A 15,904-nucleotide genomic window follows, 5' to 3' on the forward strand; every position below is an offset into this window, starting at 1 on the left:
ACTGCCAGAACTGGTTTAAGTTTAGTTTATATTCGTCCAAATGCCACAGTGGAATACACAAAGTGTGTTCCTGATCAGGGAGAACAGAGGCGTTGACACTAACCATATGGAAAAGGCCACTGTCTATTTAATTTTGTGTATCAGAAAGCTTTGGCACCACTTAATCTCTCTCCACCTCCCCAGTCCTCTCCTTCATTCGGTAGTTACTGGCCTGTGCTTTGCAAATACATTTTTCCTTTGGTTTAAGATTTTGAAATTTTGTAGTGAAGGAGAAAAGGTGGATTGAGGATAACCAGTGTTATCCAGTTTTATTAGCCCGGTGGAGTTGTAGTCTGAGAAGGATCAGACGGGATAGAAGCAATTTTACCCAATATAAACTGAAACTGTCTCGGAAGTAGAGCGTAAAAAAGCTAAACTAGACCCCCCAGTCTGGCTGCATGCACAGTCTGTGATTGTTGTGGTAGGGGGGGATTACTGACCACTGTTCTCTCCGTCCACCTCTGCAGGAGAGGAAGTTTGTAGGCGGCTCCAGTCAGATCAGTGAGTGCATGGCCAGGGAGCTTGGCAACCGAGTGAAGCTGCAGTCTCCAGTGTACAGGATCGACCAGACCGGAGACATGGTGGTGGTGGAGACAGTGGACAAGCAGACCTACAAAGTAAGCACATCAAAGCAGTATGATGAGTCTGCTACAGCCGTACAATGATGGAGAGCAACTAAGTACATTTAGACAAATACGGGAACTAAATATAACTGAGAAGATTGAGAAGCACTTTTACTTTATTTGAGTATTTATGAGTCATTTAATACTTCTACTCCTCTACACTCCAAAGGTGTTTACTGTACTTGTTACTCTACTACATTAGACTGCTGTAGTTACTAGTTTCTTAACAGATTAAGAACATATGATTAACCCATTAAAGATCTTAGGCTCCTTCGACAGGTCACAAGACACATCTGAGAGGTCATGACTCAGTTGGGAGCCACTAAAACCAAAACTGTACTTATATATGCACGCATCAGTATTTACTGTCTAACAGTTTATCAGAGGCCATTTTTCTGATACTTTTACTTTTGATACTTTGAGTGAATTGATGATATTTTTGTACTTTTATGAAACAAGTATTTTTACATGAACGTATTGTTACTTATGCTTAGCTTACAATCTGACCACAGCACTTCAGCCACGTTTGCTATAATTCTTATATTGTTGTTATCTTATTGGTGCAATGTAAACATGCCCACCTGCAGTATTTGTGCTCCACTTAATGTGACATAATGTGGTGTGGATGTAACATGTCCACAGTGACAGTAACTCTACATCAACCGTCTGAATCACAGTGTCCGGCTCCCAGTATAGTTCTTTGCTGCCATCTGCTGGTTGTTTGGCAACCTGCTCACACGGCGCTGTCCTACTTGCGTTTGCGTCACGCTCTCTTTTGTAATGCATGTCTTTTCCTTAGGCCAAGTATGTGATCGTGGCCACCCCTCCAGGACTGAATCTGAAGATGCACTTTAACCCCGAGCTGCCACCGCTGAGGAACCAGCTGATCCACCGCGTTCCCATGGGTTCTGTCATTAAGTGCATGGTCTACTACAAAGAGAACTTCTGGAGGAAAAAGGGTATCAATCGATCAATCAATCTTTATTTATATAGCGCCAATTCACAACAGCGTTATCTCAAGACTCTTAACATTAAAAGATCAGGTCTAGACCAAACTCTTTAACTAAGAGAGAGACCCAACGATTCAGGAATTCAACATTAACACATGAGCAGCATCAGATATTATATTAGGAAACCTGGAACAGACCCAGGCTCGGGGGGGGGGGGGGCTTTCTGTCGGGGTCCATGTTGGGTGGAGGTTGGACAGAGAGAGAGAGAGAGAGACACAGAGAGAGAGAAGACAAACAGCAACCAACATACTAACAGCAGCTATAGTACTGACAATAGGAGGGTGACTAATGAAACCACCAGGACCAGGATCCACAGGAACCAGAGAACCACAGCAGGAGAACCAGGACCAGGATCCACAGGAACCTGAGACATGAGAAAAGCACAGAAAGGCTCCGGGGAAGATACCATGTTAGTAGCAGACACTAAGACATAATGATGGAGAGGAAGAGGAGGAGAGAGGAGCCCAGTGCATCATGGGAGTCCCCCGGCAGTCTGAGGCTATAGCAGCATAACTAGGGGCTGGTCCAAGGCCTGATCCAGCTCTAAACACAGGAAGCTGGGAGAGAGGGAATGCTGTTGTACATGTCTTATTTGGTCTTTTACTCTCCATCTTACCCTTTTGTGTCACCAGGTTTCTGTGGCAGTATGGTGATCGAGGAGGAAGGTGCTCCCATTGGCCTGACACTGGATGACACAAAGCCTGATGGGACTGTACCTGCCATTATGGGGTGAATCCATAGCCACAGGCAGTCAAAAATAATGTTAGCGTTATGTACTGTACCCTACATGGCTGAAAGCATTACTCCAATTCCACATGCGTTTAAGGTTACGTCTGGTATTATTTGGACTTAGTTAGTCCATTTCCTTTTTTATACCTTCTGATTTCCCTGCTATGTTTAGGCCCCACGCCCAGTGGTTGATACTCAAGAAGTAAATCCTTTATTTTAAATGACTAAAAACTAATAGATGTTTTTTTACTAAAACAGGAGTAAATGGTGCATTTGTTGAAGACTATTTCAGTAGTGGATTAAAACACATTTGGTGGACGAGTAATTGCAGCAGCAGGACGGTGTGTGTGGGACTGACTCAAAATAAAGTACCATGAGCACACACAATGTGTGTGTGGTAATGACACAACATATCACACAGTGCAACAGTGTGGCTCACTCATGTGTTTTAATAGTCTTTGGGCAACAATGGAACAGAGGAATGAGATATATCAGGCTTCGGATGCACACGCAATCCTTGTTAGTGTGATACATTCATTGCTCTCATGCGTTTTGATAACAATTGTAAAAATATAGAATAGAACCAGACATGCGTTAATGTGCTGCTGTAACACTCCTCTGAGAAGACACTCCTCAAGTCCACACCAAACTGGGAAAACCACTTTCAGTATGGGCCTGGCTTTGTGCAGATGCAGCATTAGGATTCCTCTTAAATGAAATATAATACAGTAGGACTATAGGAGCTGCTTGTCCTGCCTGTCCACTAGAGCAATGACATATGTTATAGTGGATAATTATTGAATAATATTGTTTTTCACTCTCCTCCAGATTCATCCTCGCCCGGAAGTGCAGAAAGCTATCAGGGCTGACCAAAGAGGAGAGGTAGATACACGATGGAGACCATACAGCAGATTAATACACTCTCACAAGATGCGAGATTCATTGATCCAAACTGTTGTGTTGTTGCATTTAGGCTGAAGAGGATCTGTGAGATCTACTCCAAAGTGCTGTGCTCAGAGGAGGCTCTGCATGTGAGTTTGGGTACAGAATAATACGTAGTCTCACAGCTACGGTGGAGCTGCGTCACATCTTAAACCATTCATGTGTCTGCCTATGTCTGTCAGCCGGTGCACTATGAGGAGAAGAACTGGTGCGAAGAGGAGTACTCTGGGGGCTGCTACACTGCCTATTTCCCCCCAGGAATCCTTACCCAGTATGGCAAGTAAGTCACACATGCACGCACACACACACACACACTTTAATTAATTTAGTTTAATCCACCAGTTACATTACAGTTGTTTGCAGGGCTTAAGTATTTACAGAGACCATCTACATTCTGTGACACTCAGCCAGGCAACCTGTTACAGGCTGAGATGGAGCCAGCTGTCTACCTCTTTTTCATTTGTTGTCTTGTTTGGTGAATCATAACCCACTAACCATCAAGTTTGGGGACTGTTTAAAGGCCGACTGTGGTGTAGATACCAAACAAATGCACAGTGAACGTAATCGACCTCTAAGTGCGTTAACAGTGGTAGTTACAACAGGCGAGATATTTTCTGAATTATTTGCATGGTGCAACACATTTCTCTGCATGGTCTTATCTGCCATCACACACACACATTCAGTACCCTTAAATGAGTCCAAATCCATGCTTTTTTGTTTTCTTTGTTCCTACTTCAGTAGAAAACCCGATTTTTCCCCCTCCAATATCTTCACTGTCCAGTGAAAACACATTTTGAGATTAACTTAACCCTTTAACCTCCTCACCAAGAAAAAAGCAATGAAAAAATGTATTCTTTATATATTTTATTTCCTTGGGAACAGACCCCACATTTTTTGAAATATTGGCCTCTACCAAACGGTTGAGATGTCGTAAGCAAAACATGTTTTCAATAAGATATAGTGAGTCAAAATGTGCTCTACCATGTGGTTGAGCAGAAGGTTAAAGGGTTAAAGACCTGAAATGTGTCCAACTGGACTATGTAAAAATCATTTACACTGTCCTTATCGTCCCTAAACGTTGACAGTTGTTCATAGCAGTTAAGTTTGCTTATGTTTTAAAGCTTTTTAAATCAGTTGGTCCATCATCACATTTGTCCAGGTGGGAGAAATTGCGACTTTAAATGAAAAATCATTTTACACAAAACAGTGTAATGCGATGATGGTTTCATGTCTACAGTACCAGAGACTAACAGCAGTGCATTTAGCTAAAGGCCACTTGAAGCAAAAATCAGCTGAAAGTCAGTAACCTCTCTGATTTTTGCCTTTTCCTGTGTTTCCAGGGTGCTGAGGGAGCCAGTTGGCAGGTTGTACTTTGCAGGCACCGAGACGGCCACAGAATGGAGTGGCTACATGGAGGGAGCAGTGCAGGCCGGAGAGAGAGCAGCCAGAGAGGTCAGAGCACAGATAACTTCTAAAACCGCTCTGTCAGAAAGTAGATAGCAGAGCTCCACATATGAGATAAGAGACAAAGACAAAAGACAGGTTTGTTTTTTCAGTCTCTGTTTTATTTTAAAACACCACCAGGAGCAGATAAAGGTGTGAAGAAGCTGCAGATATCACAGACCAGGTGTGCTTACTGTCAATTAGTGACGAGTTTGACTGATACCACTTTCTTATCTGTTTGCTATGTCTGAGGCCAGTTAGCGTAATTCAGCTTATCTTATTTTAGTTTAGTTTAGCTTAGGTTAACGTAGTGAAACAGAAACAACGTCTGTGCAGTAACCATGTAACACCAACATCCACTGCACCCATTTATTCTATATTATATTCTGTAGTTTTATACACAGCTTTTTGACATGTCAGCATTGTCAAATATAAATCTAAGAACACTATATATACTGCATATGCATATGTTTACCTCTGCTCAGCTTTGATGTTCTGCTATATCTGTTCTGTACATGTAAAAACAAGAGTCACCCTCCTTGTATGTGTTCACATACTTGGCCATTAAGCTGACTGTGATTCTGACACTGGAAACAGGGAGAGAGCTGGTAACAAAACCTGCTGGCTGTAGCTTATTATTTAATGGACTGTAATAGGAGTGGTATCGATCTTGACATTAAGTCTCCTTTGAGAAAGCAAATAAGGGTATTTCCCAAAATACAAATCTAATCGGTTGAAGTAAAGTCAAACATTTAAAACAGCAAATATACAGTGCAAAATGTGTAGGAGTAAGAAATGCTGTAAAGTAAGAATGATTTCAAAAATATAAAATTTGATTTGTTTTTATCAATTTACAAAACGCAGAGTAAGAGAACAGAAGTTGAATCTAAGTCAAATCAATATTAGGTGTGACCTCCCCTTGTCTTCAGAACAGCACCAGTTCTTCTAGGTACACTAGCACACAGTTTCTGAAGGAACTCAGCAGGCAGGTTGTTCCAAACATCTTGGAGAACTAACCACAGATCTTCTGAGGATGTCGGCTGCCTCAGATCTTTCTGTCTCTTCATGTGATCCCAGACAGACTCAGTGTTGAGATCAGGGCTCTGTGGGGGCCACACCATCACTTCCAGGACTCCTTGTTCTTCTAAACGCTGAAGATAGTTCCTAATGACATCGGCTGTATGTTTGGGGTCGTTGTCCTGCTGCAGAATGAATTTGGGGCCAATCAGATGCCTCCCTGATGGTACTGATGATAGATAAGTATCTGCCTGTATTTCTCAGCATTGAGGACACCATTAACTCTGACCAAATCCCCAACTCCATCTGCAGAAATGACCGCTGCGTCTACGCTCCTCAGTGGTGTCTGTTTCTTTGTGCTTCTTCTGAAGAGCTTGAACATCTTGACACCCCGTCTGCTCTGAAATCTTTGCCTGACAGAGACCTTGCTGATGCACTAGAACCACCTGGTGTCTTGTTGCTGTGCTCAGTCTGAGCATGGTAGCAGAGGTTGGCTGTTCCTCACCCAGTTTTAAGTCTCCTACAGCTGTTTCCGTTTCACTTAATGACTGTGTTTCAACCTACATATGAAATACATGATCATTAGCACCTGTTTGGTATAACTGGTTATTCATACAGGTGACTATGATCCTACAAAATACCTGACTTCATCACACTGAGTCTGTCTGGGATCACATGAAGAGACAGAAGGATCTGAGGCAGCCGACATCCTCAGAAGATCTGTGGTTAGTTCTCCAAGATGTTTGGAACAACCTGCCTGCTGAGTTCCTTCAAAAACTGTGTGCTAGTGTATCTGAAGAGCTGATGCTGTTCTGATGGTGGGGGGGTCTCATCAAATGTTGATGTGATTTAGATTTTTCTTCTGTTCTCTTACTTTGCATTTTGTAAATCAATGAAAATAGACAATTCAGTTTTAGATTTTTGAAAGCAAACTCTACACACCTGCCTAAGACTTTTGCAGTGCTGTACCTCTGTGACTACAGGTTTGCAATACAAGGCAATTTAATATGTAAATGGAAACATGCATACAGTATTTGTCAGCCAAGAAGTATTACCAAGAGGCCTTTTCAGTCCTCAGTGCTGCTCCACCCTCCATTTCTTCCAAGGAAACACATTGGCTGGGTCACACTGCCATACTCAAATGCATATCATGTTGGAATAAATGGTTTGAATCTTGCTGTGGGCATCCTGACTGAACAACCACTGTGTTCTGTTGCAGGTTATGTGTGCAATGGGTAAAATCCACCAGAGTCAGATCTGGCAGACGGAGCCTGCGAGTGTGGTGAGGGAAATCTTCCTGAATATTGTCTAACTTAATTAGAATTAAAAGTCTAATAAATGTTACTTAAATGCACCTCTTCCTTCTGTCCTTCCAACAGGAAGTCCCAGCACTCCCCTTTGTCACCACCTGCTGGGAGAGGAATATGCCTTCAGTCGGTGGTCTCCTCAAGCTCATGGGAATCTCCACCTTCCTGTCTGTTGCCACCGCAGCCGGCGTGATGGCCTACAAGAAGGGCCTCCTACCCCGGAGTTAAACTGCCCACACCCTCGTCTGACTCATCTGCATCTCATGGGGGCACATCTCAATAGACACTGTACTCTTGTGCTTATAGTGCACTACTTTATGGCCCAAACCGCAAAGTAGTGAACTATATGGAGTATAGGGATGTTTTTTGAGAAACACCCTGCTGTAAGAAAGACTGTTCAGCTCACATAAAATAGTAGTGGGCTGATTCAAAGTTAAGAGATGCCAGTTTGTGGGAAGTCAAAAAGACCTGACGTTTAAATTTACAATAAATCTGAGATTCAGATTGTGAAAGCAATGAAGGAAAAAAAACAGAATCAATTCTTAAAAGGAAAATATATGAATATATAGATACATAACTATTAATAGTCCATACATTGCCAATGACATTCACATTCCTGATTACATGTGAGTTTATCAACTCATCATGCTTTCTGTGCGTCTGTGTGAGCTTTGTTTGTATGCATGTGCACTTGCTTTGGTGAGCATGCATGTGTGTGTGTGTGTGTGTGTGTGTGTGTGTGTGTGTGTGTGTGTGTGTGTGTGTGTGTGTATCCATGTGTGTGTCCATGTGTGTGTATCCAGTATGTCTAATTACCTCTGCTGATTTTAGGTGCTGATTTATTCTGGCCAAGCAGCTGTGGCTGTTTGATGAGACCCAGCAACATCACAATAGAATAGAGTTGTGCCATTTCCCATTCCACAATCACAGAGGAGGTTTGAGGATAAGGCTGGTGATATTCTGTTTTTTACTTATTGTCAACAAATCCCATGAAATGACCCAAACTAACAGAGAGCTGACCCTTTTGTCAAGTATTGCCTGTGTAGCTGGAGCCTGATATAGCTTGTTCCTCTGTGCCATAGACCTCCATTGTGTATGATGAACGTGGGCACTGTTGCTTATTTTATGTCAATCTCATGCACCAAATGTGTATTACTCTGCTGTATAAAATAGTCCTGATCTACAGTGCCTGGTTATTTTAAGGTGTGAGTTTTACCGGTGTTATCTGCACTATTTCTGCAACATACGAGAACCTTCTTTGTACTGTAGTTAATTTGGAATTAATCCCTCAAGACGTCCTTGTGCCAGATATTATTACTTAGTAATGCATCAAATCTACAGCTGAAAAAAGTCCCCTACAAATGCACTATTTACTCCTGTTTAAGTAACATTTGCCAAAAAAACGACAGTGCTCCGTTGTGTGAAAAATACTCAGCCTCTTTGAAATCATTCTATATGTTTGTGACCCATTTCTAAAGATACATGTCTTCACAAGGGGCAAATGTGCTCGGGGCTAACAGGGCAGTACTGAGAGACAGAACGCGTTGTTGGTTTACATGGGATTTGTTGATGGTCAGAAAAAGAATAAGAAAAATACATAAGACGCCTTATCATTTAATTAAAACTTGTATTTAGGAGTAATGTAGTGCTACTAAGCTGCTCTGTACGATTATCTTTGGGTTCATGTAATGGAAGCATTTGAATGTATTTTCTTCAGACTAGATACCACAAACTATTTGTTGCTGTAATATGATCAGATTTTTAACATATATGTATATATATATATTCCCTCTTCTCTCATTATAAGAACTGATTAACACAAGGGGCAGTACTGTAGCTAACCGATAACCACATATTAAGTTTTATGTGCGTTATTACTGAAAGCCATTTCACAGCCATCCACCAAGGACAGATGTGGCCAGCCTGCAGTTCCTCTGTGAAGGCCTCCAACAACAGAGCGTTGGATTCTGTTGACTTACCTATCAGATGCTTCATTCTATTATTTACGCTATTAAAATCAATCGAGTTTAAATCACACAAGGTGTAGCTTATGTTCTGTAAGATGGTTTTGGTTTGGTAAAGAGTAAAGAAAACTGCATCTCAAAATGAACTCGAGAAATCAGATGAATAAATGAAGGTTTCTACATTTATACATTTGGAGAAACAAAATCACCGCTTCACGACTGAAAAACACAGCTTACAGTAAAAGCCTATTGTTGGCCATGCTGCAGGCACTTGGTAATTGGTAACGAGCTGTGCAGCTCATTATGGAATGATGTTGAAGTGCTTCATTGTTACATCATTTGTCTGATTTTTTTTTTGCAACATCATTAGATGTAAAGAAAACCAGTCAACACAATCCTGATTCTAATCTGTTAGTGCATCTGTTTCGAAGGGCATTGCACCGTGCACTCTGTGCACCCACTGAGAGGATCATGCAGTTCTTGTCCCAAAGACTGGTCTGTGTGTGTGTGTGTGTGTGTGTGTGTGTGTGTGTGTGTGTTTGTAGTTATCTGTCGTGCCTTAATGGAAGTCATAGTGTTTTTGTCATTTTTCTCAAGTGCCTGTGTGACTCTGACCCTCTTTGCCCTCGCCCACCCCCCTCCTGCCTGCACTGGAGGTGAGAGGTCAGATGGACCAGGTGATTGGTTTAAAATGTCATCACTCACCATCAGTAAACTGGGACCAGCTAAACAACTCCATGTCCCTATTAGCATATCCACAACCTTTCATTTTTAAACGTTGCCTGTATTGCCTGAGTTTTGTGCTCAGTATAAACTTGACTCAGGTGAATCCAGGCGTATAAACACAGTATCAGCTGTGAAAAACAGAGCTCAGACTGTTGGGTTGATCAAACTGCTTATCTCCAGTGAAGTCAAGTCTGTGTGTTTTGTATTGTGATTGCAGTGCTTCACTGTCTGTCTCCCCTTGTTGTGGTGCCCTCATGTGTCCCCCCCCCGCTGCTTAACTTCACCCTGTCTGCACTGACCTTTGACCATCCAACCCTTACTCATCATTTGACCTACCCCTCTTTCATCACAGCACATGCACTGGCTTTGTGCTCTTCCAGTCAACTTTAAAAGTCATAATTGGAAAATGATGCCATTCACATTTTAACCGATCTCTAAATGTGTTAATGTTTCATACTTGAGTGAACAAACAAAGCCAGCACACTCTGCCCGTCCTTAAGGAACTACAGTCCTAGCACCATTAGCAGACATAATGTCCAGTTATTCATTATCTGATCCTTCTTCATTGTTTTCTGGAGCCCTGAGACAGTCCCTCTGTCCCCCTTGTCAGTCTGTGCATTTGAGCCTCTTTAACTGTTCCTGTGACTCATTCTTTGATGTCTTTGATTCCTTAAACAAAGCTGGTGATATTTAAAAGAAGAAATGTGAAATAAATCTTTTACTCGTCTTAAACAGTTGTTGTGTATCATTTTGTATATTTCTTGGGTATTGATGCAGCTGCATGTATAATGTCCACCCCATCTAACTCAGTCAGTTACAGTGCCTTAACACCACTTACTGTGATTGAGAATAAATGAAAACTAGTTAGAAACAATCTCTAAACACATTAATGTTTCTGACTTCAGTGAAACTTAGCTATATCATCCCATGAGTCTGTGCGCCCTTTCCCAACTACAGTTAGCAGACATTATGTCTAGTTACTCGTTATCTGATACCTCTTCATTGTTTTCTGGAGACCTGGGACTGTTCAGGGTTGACAGCCACCGACCCAGAGAAGTACATCTTCAGTGAGTCTACTGCCACCACGCTAAATGCTCTGTGAGGCTGCTGTGCCCATGGTAAAGAAAAACAAACTCACAAGGTCATTAGGATTCATCCTCTGGGGATGTTGTAAATGTTGTGGCGATTGATTGAGATATTTGGTCTAGACCTAAGTGGTGGACTGAAATGTCCATCCCTGGGGCCACCCTGTTAACGTGTCTGAATAGGTGAATTCTTGGTGACTGTTTTCATTTCATTGTTATCTAATTTACAGCACAGTTAATGTGGAAAGATGCAGCTGGATGTTGAGACAGACGGATAAGTGATTTGCAAAGAAGCTCTTCGGCCTCATTGTGTGTGTGTGTGTGTGTGTGTGTGTGTGTGTGTGTGTGTGTGCATGTACTTGAAGCCTATCCAGACCTCCTGCAAAACAGAAGAACGTGCTAAAAAACAACACCTCACAGAAATGTCAAGCTCCAAATACACTGTTGCCCATAAAGTTGGAATAATTGTTCACTACCCCCAATTTTGATCAATAAAGTTGAGAAGATACACACATCATTTATCAAGAATAAATCACATTGTCACAATCATTTCATGAGAGGAGGTAAAAAACATTTTATTCCAACTTTATGGGCAACAGTGTATATAAACTGATCCTGATGAGTCTGCTATCTGATTGAAACTACACTGTAGCTTATATCTTTCAGACCAGTATAGTGTCCTCATGTCACTCTCTTTCTGTGTGTGTGTGTGTGTGTGTGTGTGTGTGTGTGTGTGTGTGGTTTCATGCCAGGACTTCTGCCGTCCTCTTTCATCTCCTGTATACGCAATTTAATCTCCCCTTTGAGCTCCTCGCTGCAGGGCCATTCACATAAATTCAAAAACCATAAAATCAATATCAATATGTGAATGGATGCTGATATAAGGATGTTGGTATTGAGATAATGCTGCTCACAGTCTGTTGATGAAGTGCCATCTGAAGCAGTGGTTTTAATCTGCAGCTATGTGTGTGGCCACTAGAGGGCAGATGATAACCATCAAAGCAAACTCAACACAGCCTGCTGTGCAAATAACTAAATATTGTCACCCATGCACACAATATTATTTTTCTTGCAATTTTCTTATTTGTTGCTTTAATTGCAGCATCCTAATTGTTTCCATGCACACAAATGCACATGAAGGCGTAGGAAGGCTGTGTTGTCACATTTGTCACATCCTGACCAGGGCTTAGTCATGTTGTCTCTGGGCTGGTTTTGCTGGTTGACATATGGCACTTATGTTGCTCTCATCACTCCCGTCTGAGCTGTGATAGCCAGAGGCTTGAACAGTCCCAGATTGACACACCAGGCTTAGTCACTGCGACCACTTTTCAATACCACGCTACAGGGCTCTGACAGCATATGCTTCCCAGTCTGCACAAAGGTTGTGTAACTGCAGCACAAGAGCAGCTGCATGGGCAGCGGCCTGATATCGCTGGGGTTGCTGTTTTACTTCAGTTCATGTAGGTGTGAGTACATCTGCATGCAGCTGCAAGCATGCGAACTAGTGTACACACACACGCACACGCACGCACACACACACACACATGCTCCCCCACCACCTTTAGACACACTGTCCTCTCTTTATTAGACAACAGGCCTGCTCCTGGCCCCACTGCAGCTTGCTGTGATATGAAATCTGACACTGTCAATTTGCCTCCCAATCCGTCAGACTATGGATTGGATTCAGATGGCAGTGTTGTGGGGCTCTGGGACTCGGAGCTGTGGCCTAGGCAACTGCTAACTGCCATCCACACACAACCACACCCCCACAAGTTCCCTCAACAGTGAAATCATCTGCAATCTACCATTAAATGTTCCCACTCCCAGACTCAGTGTTAGATTGTTTTCTCATCCAAAGGTATGGGGGGGGGGGCCTGAATCTCTCCCCTGGCTGTCAGGGTGAATTTCAGCAACAAAGTTTGGTATAGAAATAAATAAATAAGTAAAATCTTGTTTATTTAATGTGGAAATTACAAAATCTGAAGTGTTAAAACATCAAGGTGTTGCTTGATGGAGGTTTTTGGGCCTCTGGTTGCCTGGCAACCTCACTGTGATGACAAGACTCCAGGAATGAATTGCCCCAAGACAATAAACTGTCCAGGACATAACCCCCTGTAGTTTAAAATCTACAAATTGTTATTTTCACTTTGGTTTGTGTCCAGATAAAACACATGAGATATGACGTGCTAATTTGTGAACTTTAGATTTGCTCGTAGGCAGTTTTCTGACCTTTCAACAGAGCCAGGCTAGCTGTTTAATTCATCCATTTGCCATTGTAATTGTTAGTTTGGTCCAGATCCTCTGCAGTACCAACTGTCCAACCAGCCAAAGGGATTTGAAGTTGTTGATCTATAAAGATTTAGTGAAAGCTCCATTAGACATTAAAAATACATTAGTTACATCTCATAAAGGCTTAATGAACAGTGTATAGGCTGTATACTGCACGTCCTACCTGACTTTACCCTTTCTCACGGGGTGCTATAGGCTTTCTAACTTATTGTTCTGGGCTGGTGGGACCACTGTGAGATTTACTGCGAGATCCTCAACAGATTACAGGGCCTCCTCTTGTTAGACATTTCACTTTGGTCAGATGAGGAAAAAGAAGCTTCGCAGGCATTCACTTTCATGATTTATGGAACTCGTTTATTGAGATGTCATCGTGCACCCACGTAATCAAAAAAAGATATAGTAGTACGGACAAATAGTAGCAGTCAAAATTATTCAACCTCCATTGCAAATTGGGTGTATCTTCAAAATGTACAAACTATCAGTTCAATGAACAACTCAAACAAGAACAAGTGAAATAGCCCAACACAACTTTTATTACAGGTGGTTTCTCCAAATTCAACACAAAATGCCACTTTTAATGATAACAGTTTTTCGATGGGATTCAAGTCAGGTCACTTTAACAGCCACTCTAGTATCTTCCAGGACATTTTCTGAAGCCAAGCCTTGGTGGACTTTGAGGTACGCTTGGGATCATTGTCCTGTTGGAAGGCCCAGTGACACCCAAGCTTCAGCTTCCTCACAGACGGCCTGATGTTTTCTCCTGGATTTCCTGATACTGGATTGAATCCATTTTGCCCTCCAAACGCTGCAGGTTTCCAGTGCCAGAAGAAGCCCATGCATTAGTCACTTCCAGGTTGGATTATTTCTGTTCCTTATTATCAGGCTGCTCCAATAAGTCCTTAAAGACTCTCCAGCTGGTCCAGAACGCTGCTGCTCGTGTTCTGACCAGAACTAAGAGAAGAGACCATCTTTCTCCTGTACTGGCTTCTCTTCACTGGCTTCCAGTCAAATCTAGAATAGAGTTTAAAATCCTTCTCCTCACCTCCAAAGCTCTTAATGTTCAGGCTCCATCATCTCTTAAAGAGCTCATAGTACCGTACTACCCCACTAGAGCACTGTGCTCCCAGACTGCAGGTCTACTGGTGGTTCCTAAAGTCCTCTAAAGTAGTGATGGAGCCAGAGCTTTCAGCTATCAGGCTCCTCTCCTGTGGAACCTCCTTCCAGTCTGGGTTCAGGGGGGCAGACACCCTCTCTACATTTAAGAGTAGACTAAAAACCTTCCTTAGTGATGAAGCCTATAGTTCAGGACTGGATCAGGCCTTGGACCAGCCCCTAGTTATGCTGCTATAGGCTCAGCCTGCTGGGGGACTCCCATGATGCACTGGGCTCCTCTCTCCTCCTCTTCCTCTCCATCCTGATGCTTCATGTCTCTTTGATGTCTGTTACTAACATGGTATCTTCCCCGGAGCCTTTCTGTGCTTTTTCATGTCTCTGGTTCATCCTGATCCTGGTTCTCCTGCTGTGGTTCTCTGGTTCCTGTGGATCCTGGTCCTGGTTCTCCTGCTGTGGTTCTCTGGCTTCATGAATCACTGCTGCGGATCATCAGCTACCGCCACTTTTTACTGATATTGCTTGCTTATTCATGCTTTTATCATTCATATATTAACTATTGTCATGTTTTTCACTGCTACCGTATTGTTAATTATTAGTCATATTCCTATTGTCAGTACTAAAGTTACTGTTATTATTTTGGTTGCTGTTTGTTTTCTCTCTCTCTCTCTCTCTCTCTCTCTCTCTACCCAGCACAGACCCTGACAGAAAGCCCCCCCCCCCCTCTGAGCCTGGTTCTGTTCCAGGTTTCTTCCCATTAAAGGGGAGTTCTTCCTGCCACTGTTGTCTAATATAATATCTGATGCTGCTCAGGTGGGGATTCTTGAATTTTGATGTGTTCTATTTAAAGCGCTGATGCAATAATGAGGCCCTTGATTAATTGCATCGGGTGTGCTTGAGACAACACCTGCAAACAGGTGCTCTTATGCTTCTATTCAGGGGGGTGAATAATTTTGAGACTGCAGTAGTCATTAAAAATAGCATTTTGAATTTGGAGAAACCACCTGTAATATTAGTTGTGTTGAGCTATTTACATTTTTCTTAGTTAGCTGGAAGTTTGTAAATTTTGCCAATACATGAAATTTGCACTGTGGGGTTTGAGAGCAACTTCAAAATTCAGACTAGGTCAGACAGGTATCTAAGAGTTCTATATTTGTTCTGCTTTGTGATGACATTGTCTCACAACACTTTCTGCTGAGATTGAACTGTTGCTGAATTAAATCTGCTAATTAAAATAGGTGGAAGTAATAACAGCAATAGTGTTATTTTGTCAGGGGTAACATTAGTATCACAATTTTTCCATATTTTCAATATTTCAGTATTATATTTCAGTAGTATATTTTCCTAGTCTGATAATGTAGGACACCAGCAAGCATACATACATAGCAGGCTAAGCAGACACATACACACACCAACACAATCACACACAAAGACACACACATACACCAGGTCACCACAGCATCTGACAGCTTATGCCACTTTCACTCTTGTTTACTGGCTAGACTTTTTATTAATTGTCCTGTCCTATATTTATTGTTCTGTTGTCTGTCTGTCTAAATGTTCTGTCTTTTGTCATGTAATAATTTTGTTTTTAGAAATTTAAAGAAAATGATGGACTAT

General features: G+C 42.1%; 1 protein-coding gene and 1 long non-coding RNA gene across 3 annotated transcripts in view; both read left to right on the forward strand.

The window, feature by feature from the left end:
- mao (monoamine oxidase) overlaps positions 1 to 7,374 on the forward strand; it is a 33,139-nt gene extending 25,765 nt beyond the window's left edge. Inside the window, exons 7-15 of the mRNA XM_070838773.1 lie at positions 507 to 656; positions 1,462 to 1,621; positions 2,305 to 2,401; positions 3,230 to 3,283; positions 3,375 to 3,432; positions 3,526 to 3,623; positions 4,684 to 4,795; positions 7,023 to 7,085; positions 7,183 to 7,374. Of these exons, the coding sequence (XP_070694874.1) occupies positions 507 to 656; positions 1,462 to 1,621; positions 2,305 to 2,401; positions 3,230 to 3,283; positions 3,375 to 3,432; positions 3,526 to 3,623; positions 4,684 to 4,795; positions 7,023 to 7,085; positions 7,183 to 7,338 (948 nt within the window). The 3' untranslated portion in view covers positions 7,339 to 7,374. The remainder of the gene's footprint in view (positions 1 to 506; positions 657 to 1,461; positions 1,622 to 2,304; positions 2,402 to 3,229; positions 3,284 to 3,374; positions 3,433 to 3,525; positions 3,624 to 4,683; positions 4,796 to 7,022; positions 7,086 to 7,182) is intronic.
- Positions 7,375 to 7,381: 7 nt separating this feature from the next.
- Positions 7,382 to 8,506, forward strand: LOC139208960 (uncharacterized). Of its 2 annotated transcripts, none has more exons than XR_011585199.1 (3): positions 7,382 to 7,863; positions 7,914 to 8,313; positions 8,361 to 8,506. It is a non-coding gene; the product is annotated as an uncharacterized lncRNA (long non-coding RNA). The 2 variants fall into 2 exon arrangements; XR_011585200.1 differs by having other exon boundaries at positions 7,382 to 7,855.
- Positions 8,507 to 15,904: the final 7,398 nt, after the last annotated feature.

This window comes from Pempheris klunzingeri, chromosome 10, assembly GCF_042242105.1.
Source record: "Pempheris klunzingeri isolate RE-2024b chromosome 10, fPemKlu1.hap1, whole genome shotgun sequence".
NCBI classification, from domain to species: Eukaryota; Metazoa; Chordata; class Actinopteri; order Acropomatiformes; family Pempheridae; genus Pempheris; species Pempheris klunzingeri.